The sequence below is a fragment of the Sarcophilus harrisii genome, chromosome 5, assembly GCF_902635505.1.
Source record: "Sarcophilus harrisii chromosome 5, mSarHar1.11, whole genome shotgun sequence".
Lineage (NCBI taxonomy): Eukaryota > Metazoa > Chordata > Mammalia > Dasyuromorphia > Dasyuridae > Sarcophilus > Sarcophilus harrisii.
The window spans coordinates 84624166-84642706 of record NC_045430.1 but is presented as its reverse complement, the minus strand read 5'-3'; the positions used below and the strand labels follow the sequence as shown (position 1 = coordinate 84642706).

General features: G+C 35.7%; 1 protein-coding gene across 1 annotated transcript in view; it reads left to right on the top strand.

Moving 5' to 3' along the window:
* Positions 1-2722: 2722 nt before the first annotated feature.
* Positions 2723-18541, top strand: part of LOC116419512 (receptor tyrosine-protein kinase erbB-3-like) — a 50320-nt gene continuing 34501 nt past the window's right edge. The window contains 1 exon segment of the mRNA XM_031940176.1: positions 2723-2780. Coding sequence (XP_031796036.1) covers positions 2723-2780 — 58 coding nt within the window.

Genomic DNA, 18541 nt, shown 5'->3' with positions numbered 1-18541 from the left:
TTTAACCTCAAGCAAAGATAAGCTGTAGATGAAAAAAACCTTGAATTTGAAATCAGAAGGCAAAGCCATTGAATTTGAAAGTTGGAAGCAACCCTTACATTAAAGGAATTCCTACAATAATCTACCCAACAAGTGGTCCTCTAGTTTCTTCTGGCAGACCTCCAATAGAACTCACTGATCTCTTTCTCTTTTTTTTTTTTTCCTAATTTTTTAAACTGTAGAACTTAATCATATAAAAAATGAGCACTTCTATATGATGAGCATGTCTATGTAGGTTATGTGAACTTCTTACATGAGTGTCTCTAAATAAGGTTCATGGGGAAGGTTAGTTATCTTAAGAATCTTGTCTGGAGTCTCCATTCCCCAGAGAGGCTGATTCCTGCCTGGAAAGGAATAGGAGAAACTATATATGGGCTGACTAGATAGCCACTGAAATCTTTTTAAGATTGGTGCTTCCCTTTGGGAAGCTGAATAGAAAGGGACAAAGCCTTTGGATATGTGAAAATTGGCTAAATCCCTAAAGGCTCTTAAAAAACCAAGTTCCACAGTTAATCTGGACATTGAATTTGTTAGTGTGCTTCCTTTGTAAATTATAATCCAAAGATAATTTATAAGTATGATATAAATTGTAATCTAAAGACAATTTTTAAAAGGGAGGGGAATTGAGCTTTCTTGTTTCCAAAGGAAAACTTGATCCTTTCTGAGATCCCAACAGGAATCAAGGATTCCAGGGATTGATAAGGAGCTGTCCCTTAATCTTAAATTTAAAAAACCAAACTGTTCTTGGTTAAAATTCCTCTGGTCCTCTGAAATTCACAGAACACCAGAAATTTCCATGATGTATCTTTGCAACACAAATGGCATTATAAAGAAGTACTTAAGAATAAAGTTAATATCAGAATAAACCAAACTGAGAAAGCCACCCCTCCAAAAAAAAATGTGGGGCTTCCCAAAAGGAATTAAGCACTTGAGATTGATTACATAGGGTTACTAGGACATGAGGCATACCTTATTCTGTGGACCTTCCGTCCATATGAGGATATCAGACCAGCTGTCTGGACTCATGTTACATCAAGGCAAGCACACTGCCTTCAGAAATTTCACAAAACAAAACAAAACATGGATGAGCTCTTATAGTTAGCTCTGGTCAAACAAAAGGCTTAGATTCCAGCATTATTGCAGAGCTATGATATCCTTAATGCAGATATTAGCTTCCATACCCATAATGGATAGTGTAAAATGAAAGATATCAGTACACAGACATCAAATCATGTAGAAGTTATCTCAAATCAACTGGTACAATTACAGTATAAAACAAACAAAATAATTCTTTTTTTTTTTCTAGTGGATCTTTGCAAAACTAGGGTACATAAGGAGAATCCCAAATAGATACTCTCTCCAGTCGGTCCCTGCAAATGCCCAAATATATCCTTGCTAAAACTCCCACAGTATAGCACCTGCTCTGGGTTATTTTTCTTGATACATTAAGAGGTCAGGTGCCCAAAACTGTTACTCCCAGGTTGAAGGGTGTTGTCTATGGGTAACAGCTTCTAAAACTAACTCATGAGCCCCCACTTGTGAACTTCTGGATCAGACTATTACTACTCAGCCAGTAGTCATAATTTTCTCATAAAAAAGGCACTTTCTAAGACTTCATAGTGGAAACTATCGCTATAAAATATTCTCTCCATAAAACTGGAGCATACTCTCCCACAAATACACACCACATTCAAGGGAAGAATGAGCAGAAGTTTACTATGATAATAGTAAACATGGAGGCAATACAGAGGAATAAGATAACTCCTTTCTGAATTAAGAGCCTTTCTCCTTTCTCTTCCTGAAGCTTCCTGTTTTTACTCAGTATTTCTAATTAGTAGAAATTTTAAAAGGCTCAATTAAGCTGTACTCCCAGGATTTGCTCATATCTGCAGCTCATCTGTAGATTGCCAGGGCTAGCTCTCTTTTGAGTCCATAGCTGACTTTCTTCTTTCTTGACAGGTCTCCCTCTGTTACTCTCTGGTAGAGATATAGAAGGTTCCACTTCCAGACTGTTCCCAGACTGGGTTAGCAAATCAAACCTATTAAGGATCTTCATAGGCACGGTCAATTATCTCTAGAGCATTGTTGTTGTCCTTCTAATTCAATCAGGGAAAGATAATTCAGAGAAAAACCAATGATTGAAAGGCATTGGAGCAATTAGAATAAAAGTGGTATAGGTTAAGCGGAACCAGAACATGTACATAGTCACAGCAATATTGTAACAGTGATCATCTATGAAAGATTTAGCTACTCTCATCAATACAATGATCCAAGAATGCTGAAGGACTCATGATGAAAAATCCTGTCTATCTAGACTGATAAACTCCAGGTACAGACTGAAATATAATGTTTTCACTTTATTTTTCTTGCTTTTTTTTTTTTTTTTTTTTTTGCAATGTGAGTAATATGGAAATATATTTTGCGTGATTTCATAGATTTATTTGATATCATATTGCTTGTCTTCTCCATGGATGGGAGAGAGACTGGAGGGAGCGAATTCAGAACTCAAGATTTTTTCAAAAGAATGTTAAAAATAAATAATTTGTTTTAAAAATAAAGTGTTTATTTAAATATATATATATGGTATAGATGTTTAATGGAGGAAAAAACGAGATACGCAAAGAGTAAGGAGTTAGCAGTGGCTAGTGGAGTAGATGTTTGATAGTCAGCAAAACTGGCCAACATGGGAGTCACAGAGGTGGTCAGTGGCTTTATTGGACACCAGGAAGATGGTGAAGGAGGTAATGATCTTCAGAACCAACATGGAGAAATGTGGGCTAGACCAAAGTTATTGTTTGTCATAACCAATTTTTCATTTGGTTATCTCTGACACCCATTTGGGATTTTCTTGGCAAAGATATCAAAGTGGTTTGCTATTCCATCTCATGATAACTTAGAGTTAAGTTGTTCAATATCATATAGCTAGTAAGTGTCCGAGGCTGCATTTGAACTAAGGAAGTGGGGCCTTCCTGACACAGAGCTCTTTCTCTGTGCTACCTAGCTGCCCCAGACCGCAGTAGAGGTAATATAGGATATAGGGAAGTAACACACATAACAATCCTTCAGCTCTCCTTTGCATGTTGTTTTCTCTTAGAATGTAAGCTCCTTCAGGGCAGGGACAATTTTCTCCTATTTGTATCTCCAGTACCTAGCACAGGGCCAGCACCTAATAAGCACTTTAAAAATGTTTGACAATTAGGTGATTTAGGCCAAACTCACTTTTCTGAGTTTCTCTTTCCTTAATCAGAAAACAGATTTGTTGGGCTTCCAGCTCTAACATTCTATAGGTTTTAAAACCATAATGTCAGTATCTGGTCTCTTACGAGTGGCTTAGATCAAAATAAGCTTGTTAAATTGAAGAATGACACAATCCTAAGAATGATAACTGAAGGCACTGTTTGTTCTAGGTGTTGGAGGCTCAAACTTCAAAACAGAGGAATCTGCTTGTATTCTGGCAAGGGTAAGAGATGGGACATGGTCTAGGTTCTTAGATAATTGTCAGATCTGTTCCCTTGACATCAAAGGTATGGTACAATGCCCATCTTCTTGTTTGCCATGTGGAGTTAATCATCACCTAGCCACTCCTTAAACTTTACCCCATACGCTTGCTCTTTGCCCCAGCCATTTAGGAAAAAATGGTGGGGGAGGGGACCAAAAGAAAACAAGCTGGGGTGAATGTTTTTTGCTGACCTCTGATCTTTCTCCCCTAAGAAGAGGATTGTAGGCCATTTGAGGACATTAAATTGGGGTGTGCTGGTAAATGTTTAACAACTAGACTCTTTAAAAATGCTTACATAAACATCTATTTAATCTGTATTAATATTTTCTTCAGTCTAAACAATAAACAAAATGACAAATCAAGTTTTGATTTGTAGATTGATGATTTCTGAAGTGTAAATACTCACAATGAAAATTTAACAAAAAATCTTTTAAGCAGGATCCCTTATAACCTATATTCTGGCTAATTCTGCCTCACTCTCCTCAAGAAAGGGAGAGACCTTATTATCTATTCTTTCATAACAGCAGCTACTTCCCCCCCTCCAAACTCCAATACACCCTAAATAAACAAAACACCAAACACTGGAAGCAGAAAGGACAATAATTCAAAATCATATCCTTTCTTCTCACTCATATAGTTTAATCAGAGGATAAATTGGGATATTAGATACATCCAAAGAAGGCAAATTAGGAGAGTCCCAGTGACCCATAGATTTTATCCTGTAATTGGGGAAATGTACAAGAGGTCCTTAGAACCAGACCTTCTAGATCCTATTTTCTCAGGTGCTCAATATCCAGTCTCTTTAGTCCCTCTATCCTGAACTCTTAATTTTCTAGCCTTTCATTTCTTTTTTTTTCTTTAAAAGACATGGCAAATTCCCCAATTGATAAGTGGTCAAAGGATATGAAAAGGCAATTTTCAGATGAAGAAATTAAAACTATTTCTAGTCATATGAAAAAAATGCTCTAAATCACTATTGAACAGAGAAATGTAATTATGACAACTCTGAGGTACCATTACAGACCACTCAGATTGGCTAAGATGATAATGAATTTTTGTTGTTGTTGTTAAGGCATCCACTCAGTTTCCAGTTCCTTGTCACTACAAAAAGGGCTGCTATAAAAACTTTTGCACACTTTTTTCCCTTTTTAATGATCTTTTGGGGATACAGACCCAGTAGAGACACTGCTGGATCAAAGGGTATGCACAGTTTGATAATCCTTTGGGCATAGTTCTAAATTGAGTGGTTGTCCTTCAATTAGGGAATGGCTGAATAAGTTTTGGTATATGAATGTTATAGAATATTATTGTTTTATAACAAAGGATCAATAGGATGATTTCAGAGAGGCCTAGAGAGACTTACATGAACTGATGCTGAGTGAAGTGAGTAGAACCCAGAGAATATTGTACATACAACAATAAGATTATGTGATGATCAATTCTGATGGACGTGGCTCTTTTCAACAGTGAGGTGATTCAGGCCAGTTCCAATGGTGTTATGATAAAGAGAGCCATTTGCACCCAGAGAGGGGACTGTGGGGACTGAGTGTGTATCACAACACAGTATTTCTGCTTTTTTTTTTTTTTTCTCTGAGCCAATTGGGTTATTTGCCCAGGGCCACACAGCTAGGAAGTATTAAGTGTCTGAGCCATATTCAAACTCAGGTCCTCTTAACTTCGGGCCTGGTACTCTATCCACTGCATCAACTATTTCTGCCCCATATTAAGACTTTTTAAAAAAATTGTTGTTTACTTGCATTTTATATTTCTCATTTTTTTCCTTTTTGACCTGATTTTTTTAATGCAGCATGATAATCATGGAAATATGTATAGAAGAACTGCACATGTTTAACACATTGGATTACTTGCCACATAAGAGAGGGAGTGAGGAGAAATGAGGGAGAAAAAAATTTGGAACACAAGATTTTGCAAGAGTGAATGTTGAAAATTATGCAGATGTTTTGAACATAAGAAGCTTTAATCAAAAAAAGAAAAAAGTTGAAGCTGAAAAAAAAATTAAGTGATATGGCAAAATATTGGAAAGTGAGAGGATATCCATTAGTTGGGGAATAGCTAAACAGTCAGGGGTATATGAATATAACGGAAAATTATTGTTCAATAAGAAATTATGAACAGGCAGATTTCAGAAAAACCTGAAAATTCTTGTACAAACTGATGCAAAGTGAAATGAGCAGAACCAGGAAAATATTGTACATGGTATTAGCAACATTGTGTGATGACCAACTATGACTCGGCTCATCTCAGCAACACAATGACAAGTACAAAGGACTCATGAAGGAAAATGATGGACTCCGAGTGCAAATCAAAGCATTTTTATTTTACTTTATTTTTATTGTGTTTTTCCCCATTTGAGCTATTTTTTCTTTCACAACTTTGATCAATTTATATGGTAGCACATGTATAAACTATATCAAAATGCTTACCATCTTCAGAAAGAGGGAGGAAAGGAAAGGAGGAAGAAAACTTTGTAACTCAAACTCTTGTCAAAATGAAGGCTGTTATTGATAGAGTTGTGAACTGATCCAAACATTCTGGAAAGCAATTTGGAACTTTGCCCAAAAGGCAATAAAGTTCCTTTGATTCAGCAGTGTCACCATTGGGTCTGTGTGCCAAAGAGACATAAAAGAAGGAAAAGGACCCACAAAAGCAAAAATGTTTATAACAGATCTTTTTGTAATGGCAAAGAATTGGAAATTATGTGGCCAAGATGACCCAGAAGGTCCCTTCCACTTTAAATCTGTTAACAAATTATGGTATGTGAATGCAATGTAGTTTTATAGTTCTATAAGAAATGATGAAGAGGCTGATTTCAGAAAAGCCTGGAAAGACTTATATAAACTGATACTAAGTGACGTGAACAGAACCAAGAGAACATTGTACACAGTTATAAGATTATGTGATGATCAACTGTGATGGACTTGGTTCTTTCAATAATGGTGTGATTCAAGGCAGTTCCAAATGACATAATGGAAAGTGCCATCTTTATCCACTCAATTTCTATTTCTTGAGGTTTTGTTAATCTGTGTTTTCTTCTACAGTATGACTTACATGGAAATGTGTTTTGAAGATTATTTACCTTCTCAATGGAGGGAGGGAAGAAGAAAATCTGGAACTCAAAATTTGAAAAAAAATTTTTTAATTGTTTTTACATGTAATTGGGGAAAAAATAAAATTAATTACTATGTGCCAGGTACTGTGCTAAGTACTTTGCAAGTATTATCTCATTTGGTCCTGATAACAACCTCGTGAGATAGATACTACTATTATCTTCATTTTACAGATGGGGAAACTGAAACAAACAAGGATTAAATGGCTTGCCAAGGGTTACATACTAAGAAGTATCTGAGATCAGATTTGGATTCAGGTCTTCCTCTTCCAGGTCCAATCCTTTATCCAGAGAGCACACATATTGGAAACATGTATAGACCAGGGGATACCATGTGTAGTAGAGTGTCATTACCACCTTTGACACTACAGAGTACCCAATCTCCTGGTAATATCACCATATTACTTGTTCTGGGTCTGATTCCTGCAAAGGTTATATTCTCTCCTGGGCCTAACCCTGAGTGTCAAGTCTGTGCTGTTGCACAACTAAGTGTCACAGACTTAATGCTCCCTCTTTCTTTCTCTCCTTCTCTTTCCCTTTTCTCTTCCCCTTCCTCCGTTCCCTCTCCTTTTTCTTCTTCCTCTCTCTCCTCCTTTCCACATTCTCTTTTCCTTTCCTTCCCTTCCGCCTTCTCTTTCTCTCTCTCTCTTTTTCTCCCCCTCCTCTTTTCCTTTTTGCCCTTTTCCTCTCTCCCTCTTTATTCCTTTTCCCCTCTTCTCCATTCTCTTCTCCTTCTACTCCTCTTCCATCTTCTTTCCCTCCCCTTCCCTCTTTGTCTTTCCTTCAGCTGGAATTTTCAAATTTGGTATATCTTTACATAAAAAGAATGAGTTCTCCTTTCTCTTTTTTAGCTTAGTCCTCAGAATCTAAGTTTTAGTTCATTAAAAAAAAAAAAAAAAAAAAAAAAAAGGGCTGGACCTTCATAACCTAGTTCTTGCACTAGAAAATAAATTTTAATGGCTTTCTTTCCATGAAAAGAAAGATCAGTTAGTTCCAGAATCTTCACTCCCAAGGTCTAAGGTTTTGTTTTTTTTTGTTTTTGTTTTTGTTTTTTTAAGTAACAAACAACCAATTTGCTAATTAGGGCTCACAAACAATTGAATTAGCACACACACACACACACACACACACACAATTCTGAACCAAACAAACACCAAGTAAAAAAGAGCACTTCCTTATTCAAAGAGCAGATAATGAGGATTGTAGATGAAATGTAAGATCAAGCATGATTTCTTGACTTTAAATTCAGTCACTTGACCAAAGATGTAGAATGGAAGAGAATGTAGCTAGAACATGGATGACAGTCTAAGAAAGAAATAAAGGTGGCAGGATTGTAGATTTACATCATGGGTCCCTCATCGTCTACATGGCCCTGAACTTAACATTTCTAGTTTATATTTTTTATGAAATTAGAGGATTGGTCAAGATGACTCAGAAGGTCCCTTCCAGCTCTAAATCTGTTATCTCATGAACTATATGCAGACATGGAATGAGAAAGCCATAATAGATCCTAGCCAAAGTAGATTCCAAGAGATGATAACAAGACTATCAGCACTGAAATCTCTAACTTTTCTCATTCCAAAGAAAGCCATGTGTCTTGGAGGAACCTGTTTTACAAACTACTTAGGGGGAAAGGGATAATCATACTGTTTTCATCTGGTTATGCATGTGGTATTATTTCCCTCTTACTTTATAATTGTTTTAGATCTAATTAAAGGTTTTAATCACTTCAGATTATCTCTGGCTTGTTTCTTGTTAATGTGGTAATGAACTGAGAATTGGGTGACTTTAGAAAGTCCCATTAATTTTTTTTTCCTTTTAAAAATTTTTATAGCTTTCCCCCCCAAAATACATACAAAGATAGTTGTCAACATTCACCTTTGCAAAACCTTATGTTTTAAATTTTTCTTCCTTCCTTCCTCCCCTCCCTTCCATAGACAGCAAGCAATTCAATATAGGTTAAACACATGCAATTCATCTAAACATAATTCCATATTTGTCATGCTGCACAAGAAAAATCACATCAGAGGTGGGGGGAATCATGAGAAAGTAAAAAAAAAGGTAAAATACTATACTTTGATCCACATTCATTCTCCATAATTTTCTCTCTCTCTCCCTCTCTCTCTCTCTCTCTATCTCTCTCTCTCTCTCTCTCAATTTGGATGGCTCTTTACATCACAAAAATCTATTAGAATTGAGAAGGTTCCATTTTCAAGGTCCTGTTTCAGAAGATTCCTAGATTATGAGGGCCCAGTGAGCCAGACAAAGCAAATAACCATTGAAATATTCCTGCATTGGCCCTTTTTGTAGTGGCTAAAAACTGGAAACTGAATGGATGTACATCAGTTGGAGAATGGCTGAATAAATTGTGGTATATGAATATTATGGAATATTACTGTTCTGTAAGAAATGACCAACAGGATAATTTCAGAAAGGCCTGGAGAGACTTACACGAACTGATGCTGAGTGAAATGAGCAGGACCAGGAGATCATTATATACTTCAACAACAATACTATATGATGACCAGTTCTGATGGACCAGGCCATCCTCAGCAACGATATCAACCAAATCATTTCCAATGGAGCAGTAATGAACTGAACCAGCTATGCCCAGAAAAAGAACTCTGGGAGATAACTAAAAACCATTACATTGAATTCCCAGTCCCCATATTTATGCCCACCTGCATTTTTGATTTCCTTCACAAGCTAATTGTACAATATTTCAGAGTCCGATTCTTTTTGTACAGCAAAATAACGTTTTGGTCATGTATACTTATTGTGTATCTAATTTATATTTTAATATATTTAACATCTACTGGTCATCCTGCCATCTAGGGGAGGGGGTGGGGGGGTAAGAGGTGAAAAATTGGAACAAGAGGTTTGGCAATTGTTAATGCTGTAAAGTTACCCATGCTTATATCCTGTAAATAAAAGGCTATTAAATTTAAGAAAAAAAAAAAAAAAAAAAGAAATATTCCTGCATTGGAACCATAATTAGAACCTCTGCCCAAAGTACTCTAGTTTAATCAACATAAGCTAATTACTACAATCATGAAACCAAAAGAATCCAAAAAGGGGCCTTAGGAGGCTTTTGATATTGAAGAGATTTATAATCCTTTCTCTGTGTATTTTAAAAATATTTTATTTTGCATCTCCATCATTACCTGATCCCCCTAGGCATTCACTATATTTCTACTACTTTGCTATTACAAAATATTCTTCTATAAATATGTTGGTGTGTAATCTTTGTTTTTTGTTTTTCTGTATTTGACTTTCTGCCTAGCAGTAGGATCTCAGGGTCAAAGGGTATATAGGCATTTTAGTTACTTTCTTGTATAATTCTAGATCGTTTCCTAAAATGGTTGGACCAATTAATTCACAGCTCTACCAATAATGAATTAGTGTGCTTGCCTTACCACATTTCCTCTAATATTGTTTATTCCTATCTTTTATGATCTTTGCTTATCTTGCTGTGCATGAGCTAAAACTTCAAAGTTGTTTTGATTTACATTTCTCTTATCAGTGTATCACACATAAGTTCTGGGATAAGGCTTCTACCCATATTCTCATTAGAAGATAAGGTCCAGGTGTATTCCTGAAGGATAGGGAGTGTCTTTCTAATGCATAAGACCCCATCTTACATATAATCTCCTAATATCCTTTGCCAATTAACATCTCCCCAAAAGAAATATAACCAGTTGATATCTTCTCAATGTCACCTGGCAGTAATTGCCACTCCACATCAATTTGACTAGAGGAATCTCTTCAATATCGTTAATAACTAACATCAATCTGTTGGAGGGGATGCGGGAAAACTGGGACATTGATGCATTGTTGGTGGAGTTGTGAACGAATCCAACCATTTTGGAGAGTAGTTTGGAACTATGCTCAAAAAGTTATCAAACTGTGCATACCCTTTGATCCAGCAGTGTTACTACTGGGATTATATCCCAAAGAGATTATAAAGAAGGGAAAGGGACCTGTATGTGCACGAATGTTTGTGGCAGCCCTTTTTGTAGTGGCTAGAAACTGGAAACTGAATGGATGTCCATCAGTTGGAGAATGGCTGAATAAATTGTGGTATATGAATATTATGGAATATTACTGTTCTGTAAGAAATGACCAACAGGATGATTTCAGAAAGGCCTGGAGAGACTTACACAAACTGATGCTGAGTGAAATGAGCAGGACCAGGAGATCATTATATACTTCAACAACAATACTATATGATGACCAGTTCTGATGGACCTGGCCATCCTCAGCAACGAGATCAACCAAATCATTTCTAATGGAGCAGTAATGAATTGAACTAGCTATGCCCAGAAAAAGAACTCTGGGAGATGACTAAAAACCATTACATTGAACTCCCAATCCCTATATTTATGCACACCTGCATTTTTGATTTCCTTCACAAGCTAATTGTACAATATTTCAGAGTCTGATTCTTTTTGTACAGCAAAATAACGTTTTGGCCATGTATACTTATAGCGTATCTAATTTATATTTTAATATATTTAACATCTACTGGTCATCCTACCATCTAGGGGAGGGGGTGGGGGGGTAAGAGGTGAAAAATTGGAACAAGAGGTTTGGCAATTGTTAATGCTGTAAAGTTACCCACGTATATATCCTGTAAATAAAAGGCTATTAAAAAAAAATAAAATAACTAACATCAATCAGCTTTTACAAAGAGATATTTACTGATCAAGGTTAACAAGGGCAGAACTGCAAAATTATTTTCCTTTCTCCTCCTCAAGCCAAGTTACACTTTCTCCATTATACATCCAATGGTTGCTGGGAAAGAATGTTTAACCTTAACGTGATTGCTCCAAAGCGGGTCTTCAACCAACTTCATTTCTAAATGTGTTGCTTGCAGGACATAGTATTTCGACTGTTGGGTCAATTTGCTATTAGGCTGGGCAGCGGTCTTCATGCTAAGCTTCACTTCACTACCTTGAATAATGTCCATTGACATAATTGAGTCGATTGGCAAAGTTCCATGGACTCAAGGACCTCAAGGTCCTTAGATGGCTCTTCTTTAATCTTGAAGCTCACAAGGTGGTAACCCTGTCTATCTGTCTCTGATACTCATTCATCAAAAAAACGAGAAAAAAGGAAGTTATAATACAAAGGAAAAAAGGAACAGTAGTTTCATGTGTTGTTCTTGTCCACATAGTAACATGTGTACGATGCTTTCTTCTTTCTCATTACTCAAAAGCCTCCAAGAAAAACTTCCTTCTGTTTGTGGCCTTTGTATGAACACTCAGTTCTGGTTCAGCAGCTATAAGCAAACAAGAAACACTCATAAAATACCTCTACATGTTGTAGATCAAGGCACAGAACCTCCTACTTTGGGAGCCTGTCCCAAAGCAGGCTCATGAAGTCTCAATGTAGATATAAAACAAGAAAATAACACTGTACATGTTCCAAAGAGGGGGCCAACATTGGCCTTCATTATATAATAATGTGAAATAATCTTTTATATAGTTATTAATAGTTTGCAATTCTTTTATCGAAAACTGTTTCTTCATATCCTCTGACCACTTTATCTTTTAAGAAATGACTTCCAGTATTGAAGGAAAAAAATACAAATGCCATATTCTGAATTTTAGGCAGAAATCTTTACAATTTCATTTAATTTAATACCTGAGTTCAAATCAGGCCTTAGATACTTTGTAGCTATTTCTTCATTTGTAAGATGAGCTGGAGAAGGAAATGGCAAACCATTCCAGTATCTTTGCCAAGAAAAACTCAGAAGAGGTCATGAAGGGCCAGACATGACTGAAAAACAAAAATAACAATCCTGCGATACCATCTCATATCCATCATTTGGGCTAAGTTGACCAAAAAGGAAAATGACACATACTACAGGAGCTTTCAGAAAATGGGTATTGTAATGTACCCTGGTGAAGCTATGAACTGATCCAACCATTACAAAAAGCAATTTGGAACTATGCCCCCAAAGTTATTAAATTATACATATCTTTTTACCCAGCAAAATGATTATTTGGTTTGTATTGACTATACCCTAAAAGATATGAAAGAAAGAGTAAAAGAACCATAATACATACCCAAAAAATAAAAGCTCTTTTTGTGGTAGCAAAGAATTTAGAAACTGAGATGATACCCATCAATTGGAGTAATGACTGATTAAGTTATGGTAAATGAATGTAATGAAATACTAGATAAAGGAGATGGTTTCAAAAAATCCTAGAAAGACTTGTATGAACTAATGCAAAGCGTAATGAGCAGAACCAGGAGAACAATTTGTACAAAAACAGTATTTAAAAAATCAACTCTGAAAGACTTAGGAACTCGGATCAACACAATGATTAAATTCAGTTACAAGGATTCTTCAAGAAATATGCTATCCACATTAAGATAAAGAGCTGGTAGACCCAGGAAGCAGACTGGAACTTATTTGCTTTTCTTTCATTTTGTGTTTTTGGACATGACTAATTTGTGCATTTGTTCTGCATGACTATACATATTTGTAATGGGCTTTGTTTTTCTTGTGTTCTCAGTGAGTGGAAAAAAGGGTAAGAGGAGAGAGAGAATTTGAAACAGAAAATAAGATAAAATTTAATTTAAAGACCTTTTTCTCACAAATTTAACATTTCTCTAATATATAAGTATTTTTAGCTTAGAGATAGATGTCCAAATTAGAATAATTCCTCCCATATTCTTGGAAATTTCTCTGCCTAAAAAAAACATCTGTAGGTTATCTTTTTTTTTGGCTGGGGCAGTTGAGGTTAAGTGACTTGCCCAGGGTCACAAATAGGAAGTGTTAAGTGTCTGAAGCCAGATTTGAACTTCCTCCTGACTTCAGGGTTAGTGCTCTATCCACTATATCACCTAGCTGCACCCTATTTGTTGGTATCTTAAACAAAGACAAGATCTACCATGTGGGGTTAACATTCCAGAATAATCCCTACATAGTTCCTAGTCTATTCTCCTCAAGTACTGAAAACAGTTTCCTCCCAGGGATCAATATCTTAACCTGGAATGCAAAAGAAGATATTATTCCTATTTGGGTGATTTCTGCTGGGTGGAGAATAATGATCTTTATCTAGACATTCCATTTTCCTAAGAAAGGCCTTAACTTTTGTTCCACCTACTTTCCTGAAGGGAAAAGTTTAGCCTAGAAAAAAATAACATTTCTTAATATTTTTAATTTTGCAAAAATGTGCCTTTTAATATGCTTTAATATACTTATATGACCCTCACCACCGTAAAAGCCTTTTCTTCCCTCTTTTTTTATGGCAGATAATTTTAACCATTTCACTTCTCCTTTTCCCTTTTTCCCAAAGCATATCTCTCTCCCTCCTTAATTAAATCATTGCTTCTTGCATAGTTAATGAAGGATGGTCTATATTTATCAGTTGTATGATCTCAGTTTTGTGCCTAATAATGCAAAATATATTATTCTAGTTGGTCCAAAATAGGGAGTTTTCTGTGTTTTGTTTTAGTTCAGCAAATGCAAGAAAATACTAAGATGACAAGAACTATTCTAGCTGTTATGACAGTATACCAAGTGACATAATAGGATTGGATCATTGCCTTGAATTGAGAAACAGAAAACAAAACAGTAGCTGAAGACAAAACCCAGTGTTCCAATAATACTTGAGTCTCCAGTCCACCCTTGAACCTCCTGAATAGTAGCTGTAAATCTGTGTAGATTAATAAAACTGTTTTGGGTCAAAATGGTAATTTAAAGGCAAATGGAACTCAAAATTATATTCTCCTGGGCAATTGGTCAGTCATAGGTAATGGTGTAATGGTGTAATGGATAGAACACTGGGTCTAGAATCAGAAAGACAAGTTCAAATCTGACCTCGGCCACTTGCTAGTTGGGTAAGTCATTTAATTCTGTTTACCTCCGTTTCTTCATCTCCAAAATGAGCTGGGAAAGTACTTTTGCCAAAAAAAAAAACCTCAAATGGGGTCACGAAGAGTTGAACATGACTTAAGTGACTGAACGATAATTATAGAATAGTTATTATAATTTTGTATACTAGGTTTTCCAAGAAAGCTTTCAGTCTCACCCAGAGAGTATACTTACTATCATATGTTAGAAATCCAACAAGACTTATCAAATACTGCAACTATATCTTCATCTCGAAATTTTTTTTGGTATTTACACAGCAGCTGGATCACTACATAAAGGTCAAGAAATCCACTGATATCTTATTCTGCACCAAACACCAAATATGGCATTATTCCGGGATCACTTACTTTGAGCTGACTAGGATTCTCTGGGGTTTTACCTCGTACACATCACATTACACTGTCCTACTCACCTCACAATTGACTTAGTCCCACATGTGCACTTCCCAGAGTCTCTGAACTGGGACCTAGATTCCCTTATGGGGCCATCATTATGGAAGGTAACCTTGAGCAGCTGTATTCCCAACTTTATGACTTCCAGACATTATTATGGCCACAAGTTAGAAGGAATTTCTGATTCCTGAAACTGTTCACCTAACCCACTGATAAATATTGATTTATGGCTTATAGCTAGTCATTTAAGAAATTCTGGACCTTCGAGTAGTGCTACTTTCCCCTTGGAGTTTTTCAACCTATTAAACCAAATCATTTGTTATTAAGAGTTCTTACTTGGTTGCCTAGTGCAAAAATGGCATGGAACTCTCTCCATCCTACCTGGATCCAAAATGCACTTTCTAATTGTACAAACTAAAAGTCTCTTTCTAGGCCCAGATGGAAACTGCAGTATTGCCTTCTTCACAGAAATATCCCATTACATCTTACGTCTCTTAGGTTGCAAGGACATTCGGGAACTAGTTAATTTGTGTCAATCATTCAGCTATAATCTTAGATCAACAAAAGTAATGGGAAGCAACAGGTTGTTAAGGAAAGGGATATTTTACAATCTGCAACATTTTACCATTTCGCAATTTAAATGTTTATTGACTAACTGTAATAAAAAAATAGCCATATGGTCTCATTCTTAGATCACCAGGAATCAGTCTTTTATTTAACGTTACAAAATATAGTAATATCACTGTAAAGAATGGCAATGGGCAACAATGGCAACCACCAATGGCAACAAATTTGTGTGTTTGTCATTACAGACTGTGTGTGTTTACAGATATATATACAGATCTATATGTTTATATATACACATACATGTGTGCATCCATATATAGGAAAGCATATCTAAATATAGGAATGTGTTAATGTTTATATGTGTATGTATAAAGTAACTTACGTGTAAAATATGTATATAAATGTTATATATAAAATAAATGTTGTGAGTGTGTATATACACACAAACTCACTCACAACACACATATAAAACATTAATAAATACATTTCTGGCCATTAAGGTAGGAAGCAGCAGATAGACACTTAACAATAAATACAATTATTCTACACATGATACATCTCACATTCCCAGGTAAACGTTTCATTGTTCCTTCCAGAAAAGCACTCATTTAGGACTGTAAATATAGTGTGTTTTTTATTTTTTGGGGATGGGGAGAGGAATTGGCCTATAACACTACTATAAGTCATAAGCTCTTTGTTCTGTTATGGCATCTTTTCTTTTGGACAAAGGAGGGGTTATTAGCACAGCCAAGCTGTTCTTTTGTTTCAGGCTCCCCAAGAGCAAAAGTACCTTTACAGTGTGTTATAGATAATACTAGTATTGAAGATGCCAGCTTTTAGCAATGACTCAGTAATCTGGCCACAGAAGTCTATGAGCAGTTTCCCCTTATGACTGCTTTGGAATCTACTTGAACATTAAATTTTAATTCATCCTAAAAACATATATGCTATAACATTTCCTCATTTAGCTTTGAGTTATTTTAATAAAAGTGACCTGTATGTTGATAAGATTCATCATGTATGCTGCTCTCTATCATTTCTTTTATTATCATTTATTTTGCTATTAAGATTTGCAATGTGCTTGAGCCTCAAAATAGGTAGATATTATTATTATCCACATTTTATGAATAAATAAACAAGCTAAGACAGTGGTGTCAAATTCAATTTGAAATGGAACCACTAATGACTTAGAAAACATTTATGTTTTATTGTGATTTTGTATTTTGTTGAATATTTTCTAATTATATTTTAGTATGGTTTGGTTGCACACAGGAGAATTTCTGGGCTGTGTGTTAGACATCTCTGGGCAAAATAAGTGGTATTTTTCTCTGGCTGTCCCCCATATCTGGAAAACTCTCCTTCAGCAGTTCCATCTTTTTATTTTTTTTTTTAATTTTTAAATAATATTTTATTTTTCCTCAGTTACATATAAAGACAATTTTAAACATTCATCTAAACATTCTTTTGAGTTCCAAATTTTCTCTTGCTCACCTTCCCTTCCCTGATCCTTGAGATATTAAGCTATTTGATATAGGTTATACATGTTCAATCATTCTGCTATCTTTCACAGAAAGTCTTCCTCAACACCTCTTTATTCCAGTGTTTCATCTCTAATATTTTCTGTTTAACCTGTATATGACTTGTTTTGTATATTTGTTTGCATATTGTATCCTCCATTAGATTGTAAGCTCCATTCTCAGCAATACAATGATCTAAGACAAGCCCAAAGGACTGATGAAGCATGCTATCCACCTCCAAAAAAAGAATTGATATTGATTGAATACAGATTGAAGCATGTTTTCACTTTCTTTCATTTTTTTTCTTTTATTCTAGTCTTTTTCTACAAAATGACTAATATAGAAATGTTCTATATTAAAAGAAAAAGATTGTAAAATCCTTTAGGGTAGAGATTGTATTTTGCCTCTTTTTGTATCCCTAGGGCTTAGCACAGTGCTTGGCACTTAGTAGGTACCTAATAAATATTTATTGATTGATTGACTTAACTAGAATCATACAGTTAGGATGTGAATTTAGGCCTTCCTGAAACCAAATCCAACATTCTATTCACTGTACCATCTATCAATTTCCTCATCTTGGTTTTGCTTTCCAACATTATTTGCCCAGCAGATGAAACCCATACAATATCATTGGGCTACTAAAGAAAAAATTCAACCAACATTTTTATACTGGAGAACACCAATTAACACCAATCCCCTCCCACATCCCTTTGCTTAAGTGCATCATTGCCAAGCAAAGGAGCAAGATAAGGATGAAATTGCCTTGGGTGTAAATGAGCAGGTCGAGTTGAGGAATGAAGATAAAGTCACAACTCATCTGCAAGAGGAATTACTAGAAGAGCTACATATTTTAGCTAAGGAATCAGTCTTAGTTTAGACCCCACCCACTCACTTAAATTGCCTGTTTGCTAGAGGATGGCCTTAAACTGCATATCTGAGAAATCCCTCTGGAAAGGCTTCCTATATTTTACAAGATAAAGATGCCAAAGTTTTTTTATGGCCTGAATTTCCCAGTTAGCTTCAAAATCTCAAACTAAAAGTCATTCTATTCTCTTATCCCTTCCTACCCCAAGGTGTATTAATTTTAACTTTGGAATATCTCTCCAATTTATCACCCTCTTTCTTCTGACATTGCTTACCACCCTGATGCAGGCCTTCATCATCTCATCCCTGAACTGTTGTGATAAGCTAATGGAGACAGCTAAATAGTCCAGTAGATACAGGGCTGGGTCTGTAGTCAGGAAAAACTGAGTTCAAATGGGGCCTCAGATACTTACTATCTAGGGAAGTCATTTAACTTTTGTTTGCCTCAGTTTCCTCATCTGTAAAATAGGATAATAATAGCACCAGCCCACAGGGTAATTGAGAATAATTATAAGGTGCTTAGTGTAGTGTCTGACATATAATACATACTATATAAATGGTAGTATAAAAGTTAGCTATATTATTATGGTGGGTCTGTCTGCCCCAGTCTTTCCCTATTCCAATCTATTATGGGAAAAATATTCTAAC